Source organism: Rhinopithecus roxellana, chromosome 1 (assembly GCF_007565055.1).
Source record: "Rhinopithecus roxellana isolate Shanxi Qingling chromosome 1, ASM756505v1, whole genome shotgun sequence".
Taxonomy (NCBI): Eukaryota; Metazoa; Chordata; class Mammalia; order Primates; family Cercopithecidae; genus Rhinopithecus; species Rhinopithecus roxellana.
Genome location: NC_044549.1, coordinates 177,984,475 through 178,005,071, shown reverse-complemented (window position 1 = coordinate 178,005,071; position 20,597 = coordinate 177,984,475). Strand labels below are relative to the sequence as shown.

Sequence of the window (20,597 nt, the reverse complement as noted above, 5' to 3'; positions counted from 1 at the left end):
TTCAAATGATTCTCCTGCCTCAGCCTCCTGAGTAGCTGGGATTACGGGTGCCTGCCACCACACCCAGCTAAGCTTTTTGTATCTTTAGTAGATATGAGGTTTCACCATGTTGGCCAGGCTAGTCTCAAACTCCTGACCTCAGGTGATCCACCCACCTTGGCCTCCCAAAGTGCTGGGATTACAGACATGAGCCACTGCGTCCGACCAACCATTCCTTTTTTTGAGTGACTACTGCTTTCTTTCCAGTGACATCTCTAGCCTCACTTTGTTACTCCCACCACCTGAAAAAAATCACTGTGAAACTTTGTGAATACCCCTAAATCCCCAAAGAGGCGACTGATTTGGCCTGAGCCACTAAATAATGATAATGACAAATAAAATCCAACACTTCCTAAACAGTTTCTTTTTCTTTTCTTTTCTTTTTTTTTTTTTTTTTTGAGACAGAGTCTCACTCTGTCACCCAGGCTGGAGTGCCGTGGCATGATCTCGGCTCCCTGCAACTTCTGACTCCCTGGTTCAAGCGATTCTCATGCTTCAGCCTCCCTAGTAGCTGGGATTACAGGCGTGCACCACTACACCTGGCTAATTTTTGTATTTTTAGTGGAGTTGGGTGTTTCACCATATTGGCCAGGCTGATCTTGAACTCCTGACCTCAGGTGATCCGCCCACCTTGGCCTCTCAAAGTGTTGGGATTCAGGCATGAGCCACCACACCCGGCCTTAAACCGTGTTATCACTACAATTCGCCACAACCTTGAAATAAGGTACTACTACCATTCTATTATTCCCCATTTAGAGGTGAGAAAACAGAGACTCAGAGAAGTTAAGTAAATTAAGCGGGTTAATTAAACAGCGAGTTTGTGGCAGAGCCAGGTTTCAAATTCAGATGTGTGAATCCAATCTTCCGCTTTTTTCACCAACTACACCACATCTTTCTTGACCCATGGCACGCTGTGAGAAGTCAGTCTCTGTGAGTGGACCTGTCAAAATCAACCAGGCCTGAAATCCCAGTACTTCGGGAGGTGGAGGTGGGAGGATCACTTGAGGCCAAGAGTTTGAGACCACCCTGGAAAACGTAGTGAGACTCAATCTCTACCAAAAAAAAAAAAAAAAAAAAAAAAAAAAAATTAAAAGACTTGACCAGAAGGCTGGGCACGGTGGCTCATGTATGTAATCCCAGCACTTTGGGAGACCAAGGCAGGTGGATCATTTGAGGTCAGGAGTTCAAGACCAGCCTGGCCAACATAACAAAACCCCATCTCTACTAAAAATAAAAAAGTAGCCAGACATGGTGGCATGTACCTATAATTCCAGCTACTCAGGAGGCTGAGGCAGGAGAATCACTTGAACCTGGGAGGCAGAGGTTGCAGTGAGCCAAGATTTTGCCACTGCACTCCAGCCTGGGCAACAGAGTGAGACTCCATCTCAAAGAAAAAAAAAATCAACCAGTAGCCTTGTGGGTATTGTGTGAGCAGTCTTCCCAAGTGTTTGCCTCAAGCAACTCAGCACCTATTCCTGCCAAAAGGAGAAGCAAAACCAGACAACCAGTGGAATGGACATTATGTGTGCTCAGCACCCATTCCCCCAATTTGTACTCCCCAATATTTGGTCCAGAAGTCACCCCCATGTAGCCTCTGTGCTTCTGGAGAATCTCCAGGGGATAGGCTAAGAATAATGTGTCTAACAGTGCTAAGCCAAGCCCATGGCCTGCGTCAGCAACATTCCAGAAGAGGAAGAGCATTGTAGCCAGTTGTTTAGCCGTATGGTAGTGATGGGGAACAGTTCCCAGGTTGGGCATGTGGAAGGTTTTCCGGTACTTTGGATTAAGACAGGATGCAGTGGTCCTAAATTCTTATAACCTTTGTCTCCATGGGTTCAGAAACCCAGCCTTCATTCGTCAGCAAGTGCCATTCTCCTGACCAATAGAAATTGGTTCAGAAACCGGCTATGAGCCTCCTTGGTTTGCTGGGGAATTCAAGAAAATACGTTCTCTTTCTTTTCTTTTTTTTTTTTGAGAATGGGTCTCACTCGGTAACCCAGGCTGGAGTCCAGTGGCGTGATCATGGCTCACTGTAGCCTCAACCTACTGGGCCCAAGTGATCCTCCTGCCTCAGCCTCCCAAGTAAGTGGGACTGCAGGTGCACGCCACCCCACCCAGCTGATTTTTTATAGAGATACGGTTTCGCCATGTTGCTCAGGCTGATCTCGAACTCCTGGGCTCAAATGATTCACCCACCTTGGCTTCTCAAAGTGCTGGGATTACAGGCATGAGCCACCATGCCTGGCTGGAAAGGAATTTCTTGAGAGCCACTGGAATACGCATTGTCTCTTCCTCCAGATTTTGCAGGGTGCAGATGTAAGCTTGAAACTGCAGCAGTCAACACCCTAAGGATCCACCCTAAGGATCAAATTAATGGAAAGGTTCAAATAGTTGAGAGGATAGCAGAGGAATAAAATGAGGACCTTGATTGAATCATGCCTGATCTCCACCCCACCACAGTGGACTTTTGGTTATATGAACCAATAAATACCACCTTATGGTATTCAGATTGGATTTTCTGTTCTTGCCAATGAAAGCATATGGACTGGCATAGCCTTCTTTGGTGACCAACTGCATCTCTGAGCCCCTGTCTTATTCTAAGCCACCCCATGTGACAGCCTCAGGAGCAGCTAAGGGAATCCATTCTGCTCCTAGGGTATGTTCTGTCAAAGCTGAAGGGCAGGCATCACACCCACAATCTGTTAGTGTTGGAAGAAAACTCAGCCCTTATTGAAAATCTTTTTCAGATGAGGAAATTGAGATCATGAGAAGTGATCAACCAGATACCTGTACCCCCTGTTCAATGTTCTTCCCTCCACATTCATAGTAGCACCTCAACTTCCTCCTGGACCAGCAGATTATCTCAGGACACATTTACTTGGCACAGATGAGCTCTTGGATACCAACTCTGTGGCTCCCTGGGCAGCATACCCACTTCTGAACCAGCTCCCTACCTCACAGTTAGGATTTCAGGGAAGGGCTGGGAGCTGCCCATCTTCCCCAATCTCTCATCTTTCAATTTCAAAATGCCAAAGGGCCAGAATTACTACTATTACACATATTCTTAAAACATGTGACCTTGAATCCTTTCATGTCCTGAGCCTTTCAGAACCATCCCTTGAAATAACTGAAGTCCAGTGGCGTGATCATGGCTCACTGTAGCCTCAACCTACTGGACCCGAGTGATCCTCCTGCCTCAGCCTCCCAAGTAGGTGGAACTGCAGGTGCACGCCACCCTACCCTGCTGATTTTTATAGAGATGGAGTTTTGCCATGTTGCCCAGGCTGATCTCGAACTCCTGGGCTCAAGCGATTCACCCACCTTGGCCTATCAAAGTGCTGGGATTACAGGCATGATCCCTAGGCCCATCTCTAATATTTCAGGGTCCAGGAAAGAGTATATATGGACACTCACATACCAAATGTCTAGGTATTTACATTATAATCAAATAACAGACTATTTTTGTTGTTTTGCTTTTTGTTTTTTAGAGGTGGAGTTGGGGGAGGGTCTCACTGTGTTGCCCAGGCTGGCCTTGAATTTCTGGACTCAAGTGATCCTCTCTCCACAGCTTCCCAAGTAGCTGGGCCTACAGGCACATGCCACCTGATATGGTTTGGCTGTGCCCCACCCAAAATCTCATCTTGAATTCCCACATGTTGTGGGAGGGACCCGGTGGGAGGTAAATGAATCATGGGGGCGAGTCTTTCCCATGCTGTTCTCATGATAGTGAACAAGTCTCATGAGATCTGATGGTTTTAAAAGGAGGAGTTCCCCTGCACAAGCTCTTTCTCATTCTCTCTCTTTGCCTGCTGCCATCCATGTAAGATGTGACTTCTGCCATGACTGTGAGGCTTCTCCAGCCACATAGAACTGTAAGTCCAATTAAACCTCTTTCTTTGGTAAATTGCCCAGTCTCAGGTATGTCAGCATCATGAAAACGGATGAATACAAATTCCTGGACTTAAGTGATGTCTTGCCACAGCTTCCCAAATAGCTGTGACTATAGGCACATACCACCACTCCCAACTAAACGATTCAATATGTTCTGCTTCCCTCAAAAAGGATACTTTCATAAAGAATGGAAGACCAGGTTTGAATCTGGAATTTTAGATTCCACAAAGTCCTGTGGTAGCAAGAGGAGAGGAGGGTCCATCCCACAGCCAGATCCCCTTCTGTTTTTACCCCTGGCCCATCCCACACTAAGAAGGGCCTCATGTGCTGTCCATGAGGAAACCCCAGCCCACATTCCAAGCCCCATCTGTAATTCCTACAACTTTTTGCTGGTCACCCCCAGGCCTGCATGTGTACAGGTCACACTCAGGAGGACAGACATGGGCAAGAGGGCTGCAGGTCCAGGAAGCAGGCTCAAGACCACTTGGGTGGGGATCTGTGGTTTCCCAGGTGCCTGGAGCATGGTCCAGGAGTGGGGCGTGCAAGCTCCAGCGGGTGTGTCACTTTGGCCACACAGACACCTCGCCCTGTGGAGAGGGTCATGGACAGAGGAGGGCCAGGATGGGGCCCTCCAGCCTTGGGACCCAGGACAGGGCCTCTCTTGGCCAGGTCCAGGAGTAGTACTAGCCCTCCATTCCATCCTAAACAAGGTCCTAAAACTAGGGGTGAGGACAAGGCTGGCCTAGCAAGACTGGGTTTTGCGACCTCGGGCAAGTCCATGACCTCTCTGGATCTGTTTCCTCCCTTTTGCCTGAGGGAGCTGGAATGCTTCCACATTCCAGAACCCTCCACAGAGTTTGAGAAGCAGATTTGATTTTAGACTCCTTACTCCATCTAGCAATGCTGAGACACTGCCCCCCATAACCCCCAACGAAGAGAGAGCCACAGCGGGGAAATGAACTGCCTTTATTTTTTTATTTCCATCCGGAAACCCCAGTGTGATAGTAGAAGCAGCATGAAAACAACATCTCCCCAGGCCTTGAAGTAGAGGCGAAGGGAACAGGGCTGCCCATGTGCCTGCCTCTAAAGATGCCACCCTCAGGTTGATATCACCTGTGGGAGACTGGGTCCACTTACAGACACCAGGTGATGGTCCACCAGGCCCCAAGCTCCAGCCTGCTGAGTCCCCAAGGCTCAGGCTCATCAAATAACTTTATACAAAAACCCAGGGGTGTCCCTCCAGCTGGTAACAAATGGGCAATTTCTACTTGAGATCTGCTGTGGGGGTGGACCTCATCTTGGAGATATCTTTCCAAAATAAAATTAAGCCCCACTCAGGAAAAATGGTGATGAAAGGCAGCTCACAGACATGCAGGACTAATAATCTTATTGAAAAGGGAGGAGCTCAGGCACACAGGAGGACAAGGCTATGCAATATGCAGACAGGAAAGAAATGCCATGGGACGCTGTCAGGGGTCAGCAGGAGGCAAGGAGGTAGAGCTCCGGCCAGGAACGCTCTGCCTAGAGAGAAGCCCTCTGCAGCTGGCCCTAGATGGGGGACCCAGGGAAGTATCTGCCTAAGGACCAAGGAGACAGCAACAGCCTGCCCAGGTGTGGCCTTGTGCAGGTCACACAGTCCTTGTGAGTCTTCTGGACAGGAAATGGACATGAGGGACATTTTTGAGACAGGGCCAAAGTGCAGAGAGAGCCAAGAGGTCAAGATGGTGCCGGAGATTTTGAACCACAAGAGCCATCCCTTTGGGAAACACTGAGAAGAGGAGCGTCTTCTCTCTCCTCTGCTTGGGGCAAGCCTGGGTCAGGTGGGTTCTCAGTACTTTTTCACAGTTAAGTCTCTTCCTGGGCAGCCACATCCACGTCAGGCTGGGCTGGGGTCCTGTGGCAGGTTCAACGCTGTGAGCCGCCCTGAGAGAATGTGCCCACTTCCCTGCTTTGTGGTTCATAGGCCTAGAGAGACCCGACAGCGAGCTGCCCAGGGTGAGTGAGAGTGCCTGCTCGTTTTGGAGGTCAGGGGCGGAGAGGCCTGTACTCCAGATTCCCCAAAGAGATCAAAACGTACTAAAACAGCCTGCAGGTCTATGTGTGTCTAACAGTGCTCAGCCAAGTCCGCGGCCTGGGTCAGCAACATTCCAGAAGAGGAAGAGCATTGTAGCCGGTTGTTTGGCCGGATGGTAGCGATGGGGAACAGGTCTCAGGTTGGGCATGTGGAAGGTTTTCCAGTACCTTGGATTAAGACAGGATGCAGTGGTCCTAAATTCTTCCAGTCAGACTGAGTTAACAGCATGTCTTAGTAGCAGGAATTTGTCCTTGTTTTTGTCACACAAAGGTGGATGGAGACGGGGCCAGGACATGGCCAGTTTGATGACGGTGGAGAAGCTGCTGCCAGTTCTGTGGGGCGCAGCCCACCTTCTCCTCATGGCCCTCAGGTGAAGTAGCGGCAGGGCGTGGAGTCGATGTAGCAGTACTGGGTGCATCGCAGGTCTCCATATGACCTGAAGGAGGCAAAGACACGTTCTAAAAGGCCACCTCTTATATGCTGGTGATTCCCAGTCAAACCTCATCCAATAGTGGCCAAGGGTCAGTGGTTCTATAAAAACTTCCCTCGTTCTCATTTGGAGTGAGAGGGCTGGGGCAGTTGAATCATGTCTCTGGGATTTTTGCCTTGAGCTCCAGCTAGGGGCCTGGGTGGAAGGAGGTGGTCGCCCTGCTCTTAGCACAGCATCTATGAGGGAATCACCTCCTTCTCAAGGCCTGAAAGGTTTCCAGTACTGTTGTTACAATGCACCCTTCCGACAAAAATGTCCTGTATCTGTGAAGCCACTGGCCAGATGTGACTATTGAGCTTTTGAAATATAGCTACTGTGACTGAATAACTGCATTTTTTTTTTTTTTTTTTTTTTTTTTTTTTTGAGACGGAGTGTTGCTCTGTCCCCCAGGCTGGAGTGCAGTGGTATGATTTCGGCTCACTGAAACCTCCGCCTCCCAGGCCTGCCTCAGCTTCCCGAGTACCTGGGATTACAGGCGCACGCCACCAAGCCCAGCTAATTTTTCTATTTTTAGTAGAGGCGGGATTTCACCATGTTCACCAGGGTGGTGCCGAACTCCCAACCTCAGGTGACCTGCCCACCCACCTCGGCCTCCCAAAGGGCTGGGATTACAGGTGTGAGTCACAGTACCTGGTCTGAGTAACCGCATTTTAAGTTTACTTATAATTACTTTACATTTGAACAGCGGCCTGTGAGTGGGGGCTACCACATTGGACAGTGCAGCTTATACCTTTGTGGGCCCGGATGATTATCCGAGACAGGGTGTTAAACCTCACAGGCACAGTCACAAGCGTCCCTGTGAGGCTTCTGGGGTGTAGCTGTGTAACCACAGGGAGCGTGGGGGAGCCCTGGGCTCTACTCGATCCTGCACTCCATATCTGATCGTCTATACTCATTTGTCTCTGTGGAGCCATGAAGAGCCAACTCTCTGGCAGAGGCCTGTCAGGGGCCTTCTTTCCTTCAGGGAGAGGAGCACTGCACACAGACACATGCATGGAGTGGGGTCCTGGCCAAGCCTAAATAGGCTTGGAGTCGGAGGAGACTACAGGTCTGTAGTTTTCACAGCCTGGTTGAACATGCTAATATGCGAGTGTTAGGAGACCCCCTTGGAAGAGACAGCAGAGAGTGGGCAATGGAAAGACAGGCGTGCCTCCCCAGCCCTGCCAAGGGCCCAGGTCCGAGTCTGCAAGAGGAAATGTGTTGGGAGCAAAAGCTCAAGAGACTGGACTCAAGGACAGAAGAGATCAGAGGCACCAGTAGATCCACTCTGGAACCCAGGGAAGAGCAGGGCATGGCCTGGGTAGGAAGGAACGGCCTCCCCATTTTCCTGAGAACTTTGTACAACTCTGGTTCTGTAAGGAGTGGGGAGACATGTACCTTCTGCACCTTGGAAGGAGCCCGGCGGTTACAATCTGGGCATGGAATCAGTACCTCATGGGGCGGTGGCCCTCAGTTGGTTTGGCAGGTGCCAGCGTGGAGCCAGGACACTAGAATACTTGTCCTGAGCAACATAAATAGCCACTGAGGATTCTCAGAAATAACTAGAGGGGTCCTCGGAGGGAGTACTTTCTTGGAGGGGCCACGAGCTTGCAAAATTAGATATAAAGACTGATTTGATCTCACTTGCAGTCACAGGCATGCCTGAGGGTGTTCCAGGGAAGTCAGGTTAGGTAGACACGTCGATTCTTGGAAATGCCCTGAGACCTTTACTCTCCACTGGGCTTCCCACCTCGCCCACAGCCCAGAAGACTAAGCAGGCATTGTGACCACTGGGTTTGGGGGCTGCTCATACATGGCAGCAGCTGAGCACAGAGACCGCAGCTCCCCTCTGGGCTTGGACAGAGCAGGTGGCTGTGGGTGCTGTGTTTCAGCCTCAGTGGCATGCAGGCAGTGCTGACCAAGAGGGCACGTGGTGGGCAGGGAGCACGTGCTGTGTCATTCGTCACCATACCTCAGCGTCTAGAAGGCACCACAAAGTGGAGAGGCACTCAAAATATTTGTGAAGGAAAGAAGGAAAGCAAAGAGGAGGGAGGGAGAAAGAGGGAGGAGAGAGAGGGAGAGGAGTCATCCCTACCCAGGGAGATAGGTCTCGCACGTCAGGTAGCCAAAGTCAGAGCCGTCGCAGTCCTCCACACCCTCATGCCGGTGACCATCTCCACAGTAGGCACGGTGACAGCCTGAGGGGACATAAGGAGGTGCAGTCCTGAGAAGGAGCAGAGGCGACAGGCTTGCCTCAGCTTGTAAGGACCACGCAGCCCAAGGGATCCACCCTAAGTGCTGCACCCCTTAAGGAACTGACCTCCATTAGGCTTCACACTCCTCCAGGGACTGCCCTCAGGCTCTGGTCCCACACTGATGTGCCATGGGACAAGAAGAAGGAGACCCTGGCTCTGGCCCCACCTGACCACTTACTAGCTGAGGGGTGGGGAGACTCCAGGTCATTATCTGCAAAACTGGGACACTGACATGACCTCCACCTCATAAAGCCACTGTGGGGTCCCGGGCGTGAGGACTGGGAGACTGCTGAACCCCAATGAGGGTGCGTGGTGGCTCTCATCTGTCAACAGAGAGCTTCTGCGTGACACTGGTGAGCCCAGCCTTGTGTCGCTGGGGAGCCACATGATCTTCAGCAAAGACCTCTGCTCTCACACGATGGGAGGGTGTTGGAGTATGGACCCCAGCTTCGTTTTCACAGGGCGGGCAGAGTCCATTAGTTCCTTCCCACTGTGAGAGCTCCTATTTGACACTGTACACCAGAGGCAGAAGGGACTCTGGGCAGGGCCAGCCTTCTAGGGGATGCCATCCCTGGAGCTGTCAGGAGACAGTTCGGCCACACTGAGACAGTCAGCAGCATCTCCCACCACCCACTCTGCCTGTCATCCTTCCCCTGAACTTTTTTTTTTTTTTTTTGAGACAGGGTCTTGCTCTGTCTCCCAGCCTGGAGTGCAGTGGTGCAATCGCAGCTCACTGCAGCCTTGAACCCCTGGGATCAAATCATCCTCTCACCTCAACATCCTAAGCAGCTGGGACTACAAGTGTGCACCACCAGGCCTGGCTAATTTTTTTAATTTTTAATTTTTTTGTAGAGATTGGGTCTGGATCTATTGCCCAGGCTGGTCTCGAACTCCTGGGCTCAAGTGATCCTCCAACCTCAGCTTCCCAAAGTGTTGAGATTACAGGCATGAGCCACTGTGCCCAGCCTCCCCTGAGCTTCTTGAGAGCAAGGACCATGACTTTGCATCCACACACATACAGCCCTGAGCCCCAGCCTGGCTCTTTAGAGGAGGGGCTTAAACCACAAGCCCTAAATGAATTCAGGGAATGGTGGTTGAACCCTTACCATATCCAGATAATTCCTGCACATGTTAGCTTACAGGATCTCTAGGGACTTGAGCAGCCAGCACATCATACCCATTTTACAGGCAAGGAAAGTGAGGCTCAGAGCTGTAAATTGCCCCCCATTACCCCACCCATCATGTGGCCTCTGCCTGGAGCCTGAGGGTGGTTGGTGTTTCTCAGGGCCTGCATTCAACCTCTGTTGACTCTAAAGCTCATGCTTTCCACCACACCTCCTGGTTTTGTTACTTGATTAAAAAAAACAACAACAACAAAAGCAAGCCCTCCAGAGCCTGCTGCCCACCAGTTAAGGCAGCAGCCCACAAGGGTGATGGCAGCTCTGGCTGGCCCAGCTTCCCCTGTGGAGGGCTTTGCTACTAGAGCTCTACCTGGTAAATGAGCCCTCATTCAGATTCTTGGCCTCTCCCTTTTGCCTTTCACTCCTCCATGCAAAGTGAGAGCCCATCACTTTTATCTTCTGCACCTGTAACATGGGTTGTGCTAAGATGGAGGACTGGGAGGACCTGGTGGCTACATTTTGAGATAAAGAAGGCCTAACTGGGGGCAGGATCCTTGACATCCACCTCTGGTGAGGTGCTTGGGTGGTGGAAGAGTTAACATTTGGGCTGAAATTGGGGCAGCAGGGGCTGGGGTGGGTGGCACAAGGCAGCCTGGGTACACCCTTCTCTGGCTCTAGAAAGGTCCCAAAGCACCACAGCTGGTGTCCAGGGCTGGCCCCGAGTCCCACCCCCCTGCTGTTCAGGCCTCAGGTCCTCCTGGCCTGGGCCTCACTCACGGATGCAGTCGTCACCCACATCGCTGTTACCATCGTCACACTCCTCCCCGGGCTGCAGGAGCCCATCCCCGCAGGTGCCGCGCTGGTCTGCAGTGTAATCCACAGGATAGAAAGGGGTCAGCTGGCCAAAGAAGCACACAGCATTAACTGGAGCATGGCATACCAAGGCAGCCGCAGGCAGGGAGGTCATTTGTGCCGGGTCCAATGGCACTGCTGGGGGCATGCCTTGACTTCCTCCCAGGGGTGGGAAAGGTACTCCTTTCCTGTCGCCCGGAGCTCTGTAGCTGGTTAAATGCTGGGTCAGATCAAGACAGTAACCTGGCACGCAGGGATGTGGAGACCCCCTGGAACCCTGACTCAGAGAGGGGCTTCTATTTGGGGGTCAGGGTGGGGGAATGGAGGGCTGCTCAGAAACCGTTTGAGGGAGGATGCTCAGCCCTCCCATGCAGACAGACTACAGAAAGCCCTCCCCAGGCCCAGTGGGGTGGCCTTCCCTTCCTTTAATGGATGCATCTCTCTCCTGGGCAGGGAGTATGTCCTGAGGTGATGGCCTGGGGGTACCTGGATGGGGAGCCAGCCAAGGCTGTCCTTGAAGTACAGAGATCTCTGGTCTCTGCGGAAGGCAATGGCATTTTGGGTGTTCAGCCTCTCAAGCTCCTCCTGGTTGTTGACCACAAAAATCTGCCAGAGAACACACTGGTGAGGATTCCAGAAAACACTTCTGCAGGGGGCAGGGAAAAAGCTGGAGGAGGAAACAGACTATCCTCGGGCTGCTCAACAGTGGGAAGAGGAGTGTGCACACTACACTCTAGCATTCCTTCTGAAGTGACAGCAGTGTCTTCATTCCCTCACCTTCTCAATTCAGTTCCTAATGTCTAAGTTTGAAACTAAAATATTCACTGGACTTAACATTTTTTTTCTTTTTTCTTTTCTTTTGAGACGGAGTCTCGCACTGTTGCCCAGGCTGGAGTGAAGTGGCACGATCTTGGCTCACTGCAACCTCTGCCTCCCAGGTTCAAGCAATTCTCCTGCCTCAGCCTCCTGAGTAGGTGCGATTACAGGTGTGTACCACCACGCCTGGCCAATTTTTGTATTTTTAGTACAGACGGGGTTTCGCCATGTTGGCCAGGCTGGTTGCAAGCTCCTGACCTCAAGGTGATCCGCCCACCTTGGCCTCCCAAAGTTCTGGGATTACAGGCATGAGCCACCATGCCCGGCCTTGGATTTAACATTTTTAAATATTTAAAATGTTCCCAAGATTTAAATTAAAAGACAATGTCATATAGTCAAATAATTTGACATCTGGAAGTGATTCTTAAAATTATCCTACTCAAAGATGTTCTTTACAGTATTATTTACATTAGTAAAAAGCTTGGGGGTGGCCAATAAGCCATAGGTTGGTTAAACACCAACACTGGTTAAGTAAATTGTAGCACAACCACACTGAATGGATGATTATGATGAATTGATGTCCAAGGTTTACTTCAAAATAATCCAACAGAGGATGGGCGGTAGTGAGTGGGCATAAAGAGAAAACAAGGACACAGGCTCGCCATTAATTGATCATTATTAAAGTTGGGTGAAGGGTACATAGGGGTTCATTACACTATTTGCTCTGCTTTTATATGTATTTGAAATTTTCTCTAATAAAAAATTTAAAATGTTATTTATAGAGTGTGGAAACACGGCAGGATTTCAACTAAGATAACAAAGTTCAACTTTTTTTTTTTTTTTGTGAGATGGAGCCTCGCTCTGTCACCCAGGCTGGAGTGCAGTGGTGCGATCTCAGCTCACTGCAACCTCTGCCTCCTGGACTCAAGCGATTCTCTTGCCTCAGCCTCCCAAGTAGCTGAGACAACAGGTGTGCACCACCACACCCTGCTAATTTTTTATATATTTTTAAGTAGAGATAGGGTTTCACCATATTGGCCAGGCTGGTCTCGAATTCCTGACCTTGTTATCCGCCCGCCTTAGCATTGCAAAGTGCTGGGATTACAGGCGTGAGCCACTGTGCCCAGCCAAAAGTACAACATTTGTATGCAATATAATCTCAACCATATAAAAGTTAGATTTTAATAAGACAAAGAAAATACCCCAAAATGGACTCACAATCAAATGGGCAATTTGGTTTTCCTCTTTTGATTTTCTCATATTTTCCAATTTCCTATAATGAGCATGTACCCGGAGTCAGGAAAAAAAGTTTTACTGAAAGGATTTCACAAAGCCCCCTAAGGATCAGGTGAGAGGTCCTCACGGATAACCACCCCAGATTTCTCCCAGAAAGCCTTACCACTGGAACTCGCGGGGAACTGGGCCCATACACGGATTCCCCGTAGGAAGGGTTATTCACATTCATAGTGGGTCCACAAAGACATCTTCCTGGAGGCCCGGGAAATCCTCTTTCCCCTTTGGGTCCCATTATAAGTTGTCCTAGGAAGCAACAGACTGCTGTGTTTAGAGCCAAAGAAGAGAAGACCAAACAACCCAGGGAGATGTGAGTGACCTTTGCAACAGAAAAAAGGTTAAAGTCCACAGCATTTCAGGGAATGCCTGAGGGAGAGGTTCAAAGAGATGCTTTTGATCCAAGACATGGAGGAGATAAGGGAAGAAAAATAGCTGGTAGGAGACAGTTTCCCCCTCCTTCCTGCCTCGAAGACAGGCAAGATGTCTGGTGTTGCAGCAGCCATGTTGCAACCAGGAAGTCACAAGCATGAGAAGATAAGCCAACATGCAGGAAAGGCTCATGGGGCCTGGGGCCCTGACAGTGACAGTCAGAGGCTGAATCAAAGCCAGTTACTGTCTGCCTCTGGATTTCTTTATTGGAGAAAAACAATGCCCTATTCATTTAGACTATTATTAACAGAGGGCTTCTTGCTGACAAACACATTATTGACTGTTAACTTTTATTATTTTAAAAAACTTTTGTTTTTCTTATATATAGAATCTTTTTTTTTTTTTTTGAAATGGGGTCTTGCTCTGTTGCCCAGGCTGGAGTGCAGTGGTGCGATCTTGGCTCACCGCAACCTTTGCCTCCCAGGTTCAAGCGAGTCTCCTGCCTCAGCCTCCTGTGTAGCTGGGATTACAGATGTGTGCCACCACACCTGGCTAATTTTTGTATTTTTAGTAGAGACAGGGTTTTGCCATGTTGGCCAGGCTGATCTCAATCCCCTGACCTCAAGTGATCTGCCCGCCTCAGCCTCCCAAAGTGCTGGGATTATAGACATGAGCCACCTCGCCCGGCCAATGTAGGATCTTTACAGAGGAATTTCTGGGTGTGGGTTTCTTTCATTTCTTCTGGAAGAAAATAGAACGTTAGTATATGCCCAGTCCATTTACCCTCCCCTGGTGCTGAAGAAGTGAGGACATGTCTTGAAAAGACGTGATTGGAAAGTGTACTCCCTATCTATGCAGAAGAGCTGTGAGGGCAGTACCTTGGTTTTTAAAGGCTCTGATGATGCCCAGACCAATTCTGTCAAGACTTCTGAAAACTAAACTGAACCTAGGCAGCATCCATACTTTTACTTATTTATTTTTAAAAAAAGTTTTTTTTAACCACTTTAGCATAAGGCATCTTTTTTTTTTTTTTTTTTTTTTTTTTTTTTGGAGACGGAGTCTCACTCTGTTGCCCAGGCTGGAGTGCAGTGGTGTAATCTCAGCTCACTGCAACCTCCGCCTCCGACTACAGGTATGTGCCATCACGTCTGGCTAATTTTTGTGTTTTTAGTAGAGACAGGGCTTCACTATGTTGGCCAGGCTGGTCTCGAACTCCTGAACTCAAGTGATCCACCTGCCTCAGCCTCCCAAAGTGCTGGGATTACAGGTGAGAGCCACCGCGACTGGTCAGGCATCCATATTTTTAAAAGCTCTCAAGATGATTCCAATTTGCACCAAGGTTGAGAACTGGGCCATTCCCCTGCCAGATCATCCTCCCTTCATCCTCCATCCCTCCCCAGCTGCCTCTCAACTCCCTTCTGATCTGGGTCCAAACATCACTCCCTGAAGGAAGTCTTTTTGAATCCTCAGACTCTGTCATGTATATCTGGGATACAATTTCATGGTTTCCTATGCCTTTTCTTCACAGCACTTCTCTTTGTTTGTGATTCTATATACTGCAGAATTATTCCATCAAGGTTGATCTCCAGTAGAATGTTGCTCCACAAGGACAGGGCTAGTGCCTGTTTTCATCCACCAGGGTTCACACAAAGTAGGGGCATGGAAAGTGTTTGATGATTGAATGAATGAATGCAGACTAATTGGAGAGAAACAGTCTTCGGAAAAGGGCAAAAGTCACATTCTGGCTGGCAGAAAAGCACCAGAGCAAGAGCCATCCAACAGGAAGTGAGGAAAGAGAAGAAAAGATGGGGACTGAGAAGAGAAATAAGTAAGGATCCCTTCTTCTGGGAAAATAGCAGGGGGTGGGTTTGGAGGGCAGCCAGTCATTGGTGTCAGGTAGTATGACATCTGCGGCAGCCAGGGGCTGGGATCACAGTTCACAGATACAGAAGGGCAGGAAATAAAATGACCCCAGGGGAGAGATCCGGCCAGGACCCCAGGGAAACCACTGCAGCCAGAGAAGGAGACTGAACCTTCCCGAGCGGGTTGACACGTACGCCAACAATCAGAATGCTGACAGCACGAGGGGAAGGGAGCTGTGCCAACATCTTATCCTAAGCTATGCTTGTTTGTTCTAACAAGAAATACAAATATAATTCTGTAGGAAGAGTTCCAGCGTGTGTTCTGATATTTTCAGAAAAGACCAGAGAGACAGGGAGTCCACCAGCCTAGGAATATTCTGGGTAATTAACCACTTGGGGAAACTGAAGTGCAAAAGCTCTGTGACCAAGAATATGAGGGTGGGATTGCAGCAGTTTTTTCCAGAAGGCCCTGTGACCCCAACAACTCCTCCAGAACCGTGGCCTGAGAGACAGTCAGGAGTTTGTCCCATTAGCTGCTGATGAATGGTGAGGCTGAGATTTGAATTCATGTTTGACTTTACACTATGCTGTTCAAAAGACAAACGTCCAAGAATACTGATGCTCTCAGGAAACCAGCAATTCCCAGGTACCACGTTGATTCACTTATACTCTGTCTGGGTACAGGAAGGACTCGGCCAAATTTGTAATTTGATTATTGCAAATTACATCCTAAAGGCATTTTGCCTTTATTCCCTTCCCACCTCTTAGCCCCTCTTTCCCTCTAACTCAGGTAAGTACAAAGCTTTCACCCTTTCCACCTCTCCCAGCAACATCCAGTCCCACAGAACTGGGCACCAGAAACTGAGGTCACCTCCTGACAGGACGTGGCAGGGAGCCTGCTGCCACCACTGCAGTGTCCCTGCAGCTTCCTCCCAGTTGCTGGAGGGTGTCCATTACCCCGCCTGTTTTCTGCCAGGCTACACTGAAGTACACAGCAACCTGAACTTCCCCACCCTGATCTCTGGGAGATCATGTCTCGGCCGGGTTCCATCCCCACCCCCTGCAGCCAGAGGACCCAGCTCTCCATCTTTGCCCAGGCAGCCTCCCACTTCCATTGGCTGCCTCGGTGGGAAAAGATCAGCAGAGGGGAATCTAGGAGAAGGCAGAGAAACCAGCACGACAACCTCTAGAGGTCGCCTGGCTGACACTCACAGGAGTCACAGACCGATTCTGGAGCAGGGTGGCCCCCAGTCAGTGCTGTGACCTTGCAGGCATCACTTCTCTTTGAGGTTCAAGATTCTTATCTCTAAGCGGAGTGTAAGACTAGACCAGGGAGTTTTAACCTGTGGTCTGCAGAGGCCGAGGCTATCTCACGATGGCACTGGGGCAGGGGTTCTGGAACCCGGGGAAACGGGGCGCAAAACCTTGGGTGTAGGTATACACAGTTGTTTTCCCGCCTAGGAGTGAGTTTGAGACTTTTATTACACTGTCAAAGGTAATGTCAGGAGCGAATCTAGGGGGCCTAGTCCAACTCTGGATGATTATCCAGCTGGTCCCAAGCACAGGGATATCTTATTTATTTATTTATTTATTTATTTATTTATTTATTTATTTATGAGACAGAGTCTCACTCTGTTGCCCAGGCTGGACTGCAGTGGCGAGATCTCGGCTCACTGTAACCTCCGCCTCCCAGGTTCAAGCGATTCTCCTGCCTCGGCCTCCTGAGTAGCTGGGATTACAGGTGCCCGCCACCATGCCCAGCTAATTTTTGTATTTTTAGTAGAGATGGGGGTTTCACCATGTTGGCCAGGCTGGTCTCAAACTTCTGACCTCAAGTGATCCGCCCACCTCGGCCTCCCCAAGTGCTGGGATTACAGGTGTGAGCCACTGCACCTGTCCGGATAGCTCTTTTTAACTCCTTCCTCGCCCTCTCTCCCGACCCCTCCAAAATTTTCCAAAGAGCAGGATTATTTACTGCCCCATCTTCTCTTTTCTCTCTTCAGCCCCCTCACTCAGGAAGGCTCCTCAGAAAGGAAGTGACTCAAAGGACAGAATGGGGGGCGGGGGCATCAGTTCAAAGAGATGGCCCCATCCTGCTTGGCTCCTAAGGAGATGGACTGTGAACCCACAGAACCCCTGCCTGGGAGCCCCTGCAGGAAGCAGCCCTATCCACCCACATACCATGTGCCACTGGGGATGTGAAGCTGACTCAGCCGCTGACGCTGCCCTCAAGGATCTAGCAGGAGGATGAAACACATCTGCAGAAATGTTACCAATGGAGAGGCCATAACAGAGAGGCAATATGTGACCAGGGCTCAGGGGAGGGTGATCTATCCTGTTAGGGGCCAAGGAAGGCCTTACTGAAAAGAGAACTTCAAAGGAAGAGAGAATTTCGTTGGATGGGCAGGAAGTGAGAGGAGTGCCATGTCAGGCCATGTGGACCCAGAGAGACCACAGGAATAGCTCCAGCTCCATAGATGGCATCCTCTGAAGGGTAGAGGGCAGGCTGTGATTGGGCAGAGGCTGGGGTAGTCGAGGGAGAGGGAGGTGGGCATACTGGGTGGAAGAGAGGGAGCTGGAAGGCCAGGGAGAAAAAGTATGACTCTGTGGGGCCTGCTGAGAGGACAGGATTGCAATACACAGAATACTGACAAGACAAGAGAAACAGCGGGCACCGAGGAGCTGCTGACAGCTCCGGCCTAGCCCTTCTCATCCATCCCCCAGCCCCAGGAGGGAACCAGAGTTCAGGTCAGGTGAGGGTTGGTCTTTACACAGAGATAAACACAGTGAGACCATTAAGATCCCAGTCCTCGACAGACCTCCCACGCATCCACCCATCACATGCCCCTGGACTACTCCTCAGTATTTTTTTGTTTTGTTTTTGAGACAGAGTCTCGCTCTGTCGCCCAGGCTGGAGTGCGGTGGCGCGATCTCGGCTCACTACAAGCTCCGCCTCCCGGGTTCACTCCATTCTCTTGCTTCAGCCTCCTGAGTAGCTGGGACTACAGGCGCCCGCCACCACACCCAGCTAATTTTTTGTATTTTTAGTAGAGACGGGGTTTCACCATGTTAACCAGGATGGTCTCGATCTCCTGACCTCGTGATCTGCCCACCTCGGCCTCCCAAAGTGCTGGGATTATAGGCGTGAGCCACCATGCCCAGCCTACTCCCCAGTTTTGTGAGCCCCTAGGTACCCCAGGGGCCAAGAGAGTCCCTTCCGAAGGCACAACCCAGACCTCAGGCCATGCTCTCAGTCTCTGGGGTTGGTAGCTCATAGTCATGTGACTCCAGGGGGACATCCTGCCTTCCAGAACCACAGAGGATGAGGACTAGTTGAAAGAACCCCCATTCAGATCATCCAGCCAATTCCAAAACTGAATTATGGAGTGTGGGCACGTGGCCTGGGTTGCATCTCAGATCTGATTCCCCTAACAACATGGAAACGGGTGTGGCAAACATAAGTTATTACCCATACTAATCAATGTTTGTTCTCCCAGTATTTCCTTCCTCCTCTCCCTATTTCAAGGAGGTAGCAAGAGTTTGTGCTTTCTTGCCCTTGCTAAAAGCAGGTACTATTGGAAACAAACTTTTCTTTCTGCCTTCTGTTCTCTGAAGGACAAAGCTCCTAATTGGGGTGCGGGTATATGAGGAGTACCAGGAAGGAGGGGGTCAGGGATGGAAGAGGAAAGACTTCCCTAGACAAGGACAGGAGAGTATCCTGGGGAACAGACAGGTCTCAGAAAGGATGGTTGTGGGGTGCTCCTTGGACAGTTGAACTGTGGGGACCAGGACTCCCAGACTTGAAAATGTTCTGATACCCATGTATGGCATGATAACAGCAGCCTCCAAGTATCTGTGGACCACAGGGACTTGGGTGACAAGTCTATTTCTATTTCTACTCTATTTCAGAGGTGAATCGAGGTTAGAGGGACCTTCCCTGACATTTTTCTGCCATAATTCACCAGGATCTTTGCCCAACCCATTAGTGGTTGCTGGAAGAGTAGTGAAAATCCTAATAATGCCTGAATTAAATGTTTTGACATCCTAGCAGGTTGGACTCTCAGAGCCAGACTGAACTTAGTTTAAAGGATCTAACAAAATATGACATTTCTTGCCCATCCCATGATGTGGCTGCAAATATATTTCCATAAACACAGGAGGAGGGGGAATACACTATGGAATTATAAATGTCTTCATTTTCTTAAGAAAAAAGTTGGAATACAAATTGTTTGGATTCATTTTGTATAACTGAAGACAAAAAAATGTTGCAGTCAACAAATGATCTTCTTGATACTGTCTTTATACAGTTGATGTGCTGTGAAAGCCCCTACCATGAGCTGACAAGGGAACGAAATAAAGGGCTTAGCTAATAAAATTGAATGAGGTAAAAGAAGGAAGCAGTGACTGGGCATGGTGGCTCACACCTGTAATCCCAGCACTTTGGGAGGCCGAGGTGGGCAGATCACGAGGTCAGGAGTTCGAGACCCGCCTGACCAATATGGTGAAGCCCCATCTCTACTAAAAATACAAGAATGAGCTAGGTGTGGTGGCGGGCACCTGTAATCCCATCTACTCAGGAGGCTGAGGCAGGAGAATCACTTGAACCCGGGAGGCAGAGGTTGCAGTGAGCCAAGACTGCACCACTGCACTCCAGCCTGGGTGACAGAGCAAGGCTCTGTCTCGAAAACAAACAAGGAAGCAGCATATCTATGCCCTTCTCAATAGCAGACTTTTAATTTTTATTTATTTATTTATTATATATTTATTTATTTAGAGTCTCGCTCTGTGGCCCAGGCTGGAGTGAAGTGGCGCGATCTCGGCTCACTGCAAGCTCTGCCTCCCAGGTTCACGCCATTCTCCTGCCTCAGCCTCCAGAGTAGCTGGGACTATAGGCGCCAGCTACCACACCTGGCTAATTTTTTGTATTTTTAGTAGAGACGGGATTTCACTGTGTTAGCCAGGATGGTCTCGATCTCCTGACCTTGTGATCTGCCCACCTCGGCCTCCCAAAGTGTTGGAATTACAGGCGTGAGCCACTGTACCTGGCCAATGTTTTATTTTTTAATTTCATTTTAGTAATTTCTTTCTATATCTTTTTTTTTTTTTGAGACAGAGTTTGAAGATGGCACAATCTCAGCTCACTGCAACCTCCATGTCCAAGGTTCAAGTGATTCTTCTGCCTCAACCTCAGAGTAGCTGGGATTACAGCTGTGTGCCCCCACGCCAGGCTAATTTTTGTATTTTCAGTAGAGAAGGGTTTTTGCCATGGTTGGCCAGGCTGGTCTCCAACTCCTGACTTCAAGTGATCTGCCGGCCTAGGCCTCCCAAAGTGCTGAAATAACAAGTGTGAGCCACCACACCCGGCCTCTTTCTGTATCTATCGGAAACAAATAAGGACTCTTGTATGACACTGTAAGATAGAAAAACCTGCAATGTCACCTTTACTTCTAGGTTTAAGAGAATTGCTCGGAGCCATGAAACTTTTATCTAGAAAAAGGTATTAGTTGATGAAATATGTTCCTGTTATTTTTCACTTAAGGTATAAATGACATCATT

The 20,597-nt window shown here is 49.6% G+C and overlaps 1 protein-coding gene across 6 annotated transcripts in view; it reads right to left on the bottom strand.

Moving 5' to 3' along the window:
• Nucleotides 1-20,597, bottom strand: part of COLQ (collagen like tail subunit of asymmetric acetylcholinesterase) — a 78,192-nt gene that overhangs the window by 1,149 nt on the left and 56,446 nt on the right. For 4 of the 6 annotated variants that reach the window (XM_010356058.2, XM_030933630.1, XM_030933620.1 and 1 more), the window contains 5 exons: nt 12,917-13,056; nt 11,188-11,307; nt 10,627-10,747; nt 8,569-8,671; nt 4,880-6,440 (listed from right to left, as the gene is read on the bottom strand). In XM_010356058.2, coding sequence (XP_010354360.1) covers nt 6,371-6,440; nt 8,569-8,671; nt 10,627-10,747; nt 11,188-11,307; nt 12,917-13,056 — 554 coding nt within the window. In that variant the 3' untranslated portion in view covers nt 4,880-6,370. Of the gene's footprint in view, nt 1-2,235; nt 2,398-4,879; nt 6,441-8,568; nt 8,672-10,626; nt 10,748-11,187; nt 11,308-12,916; nt 13,057-20,597 lie in introns of those variants that run through there. The other 2 variants (XR_004058299.1, XM_030933625.1) reach the window with 2 other exon arrangements.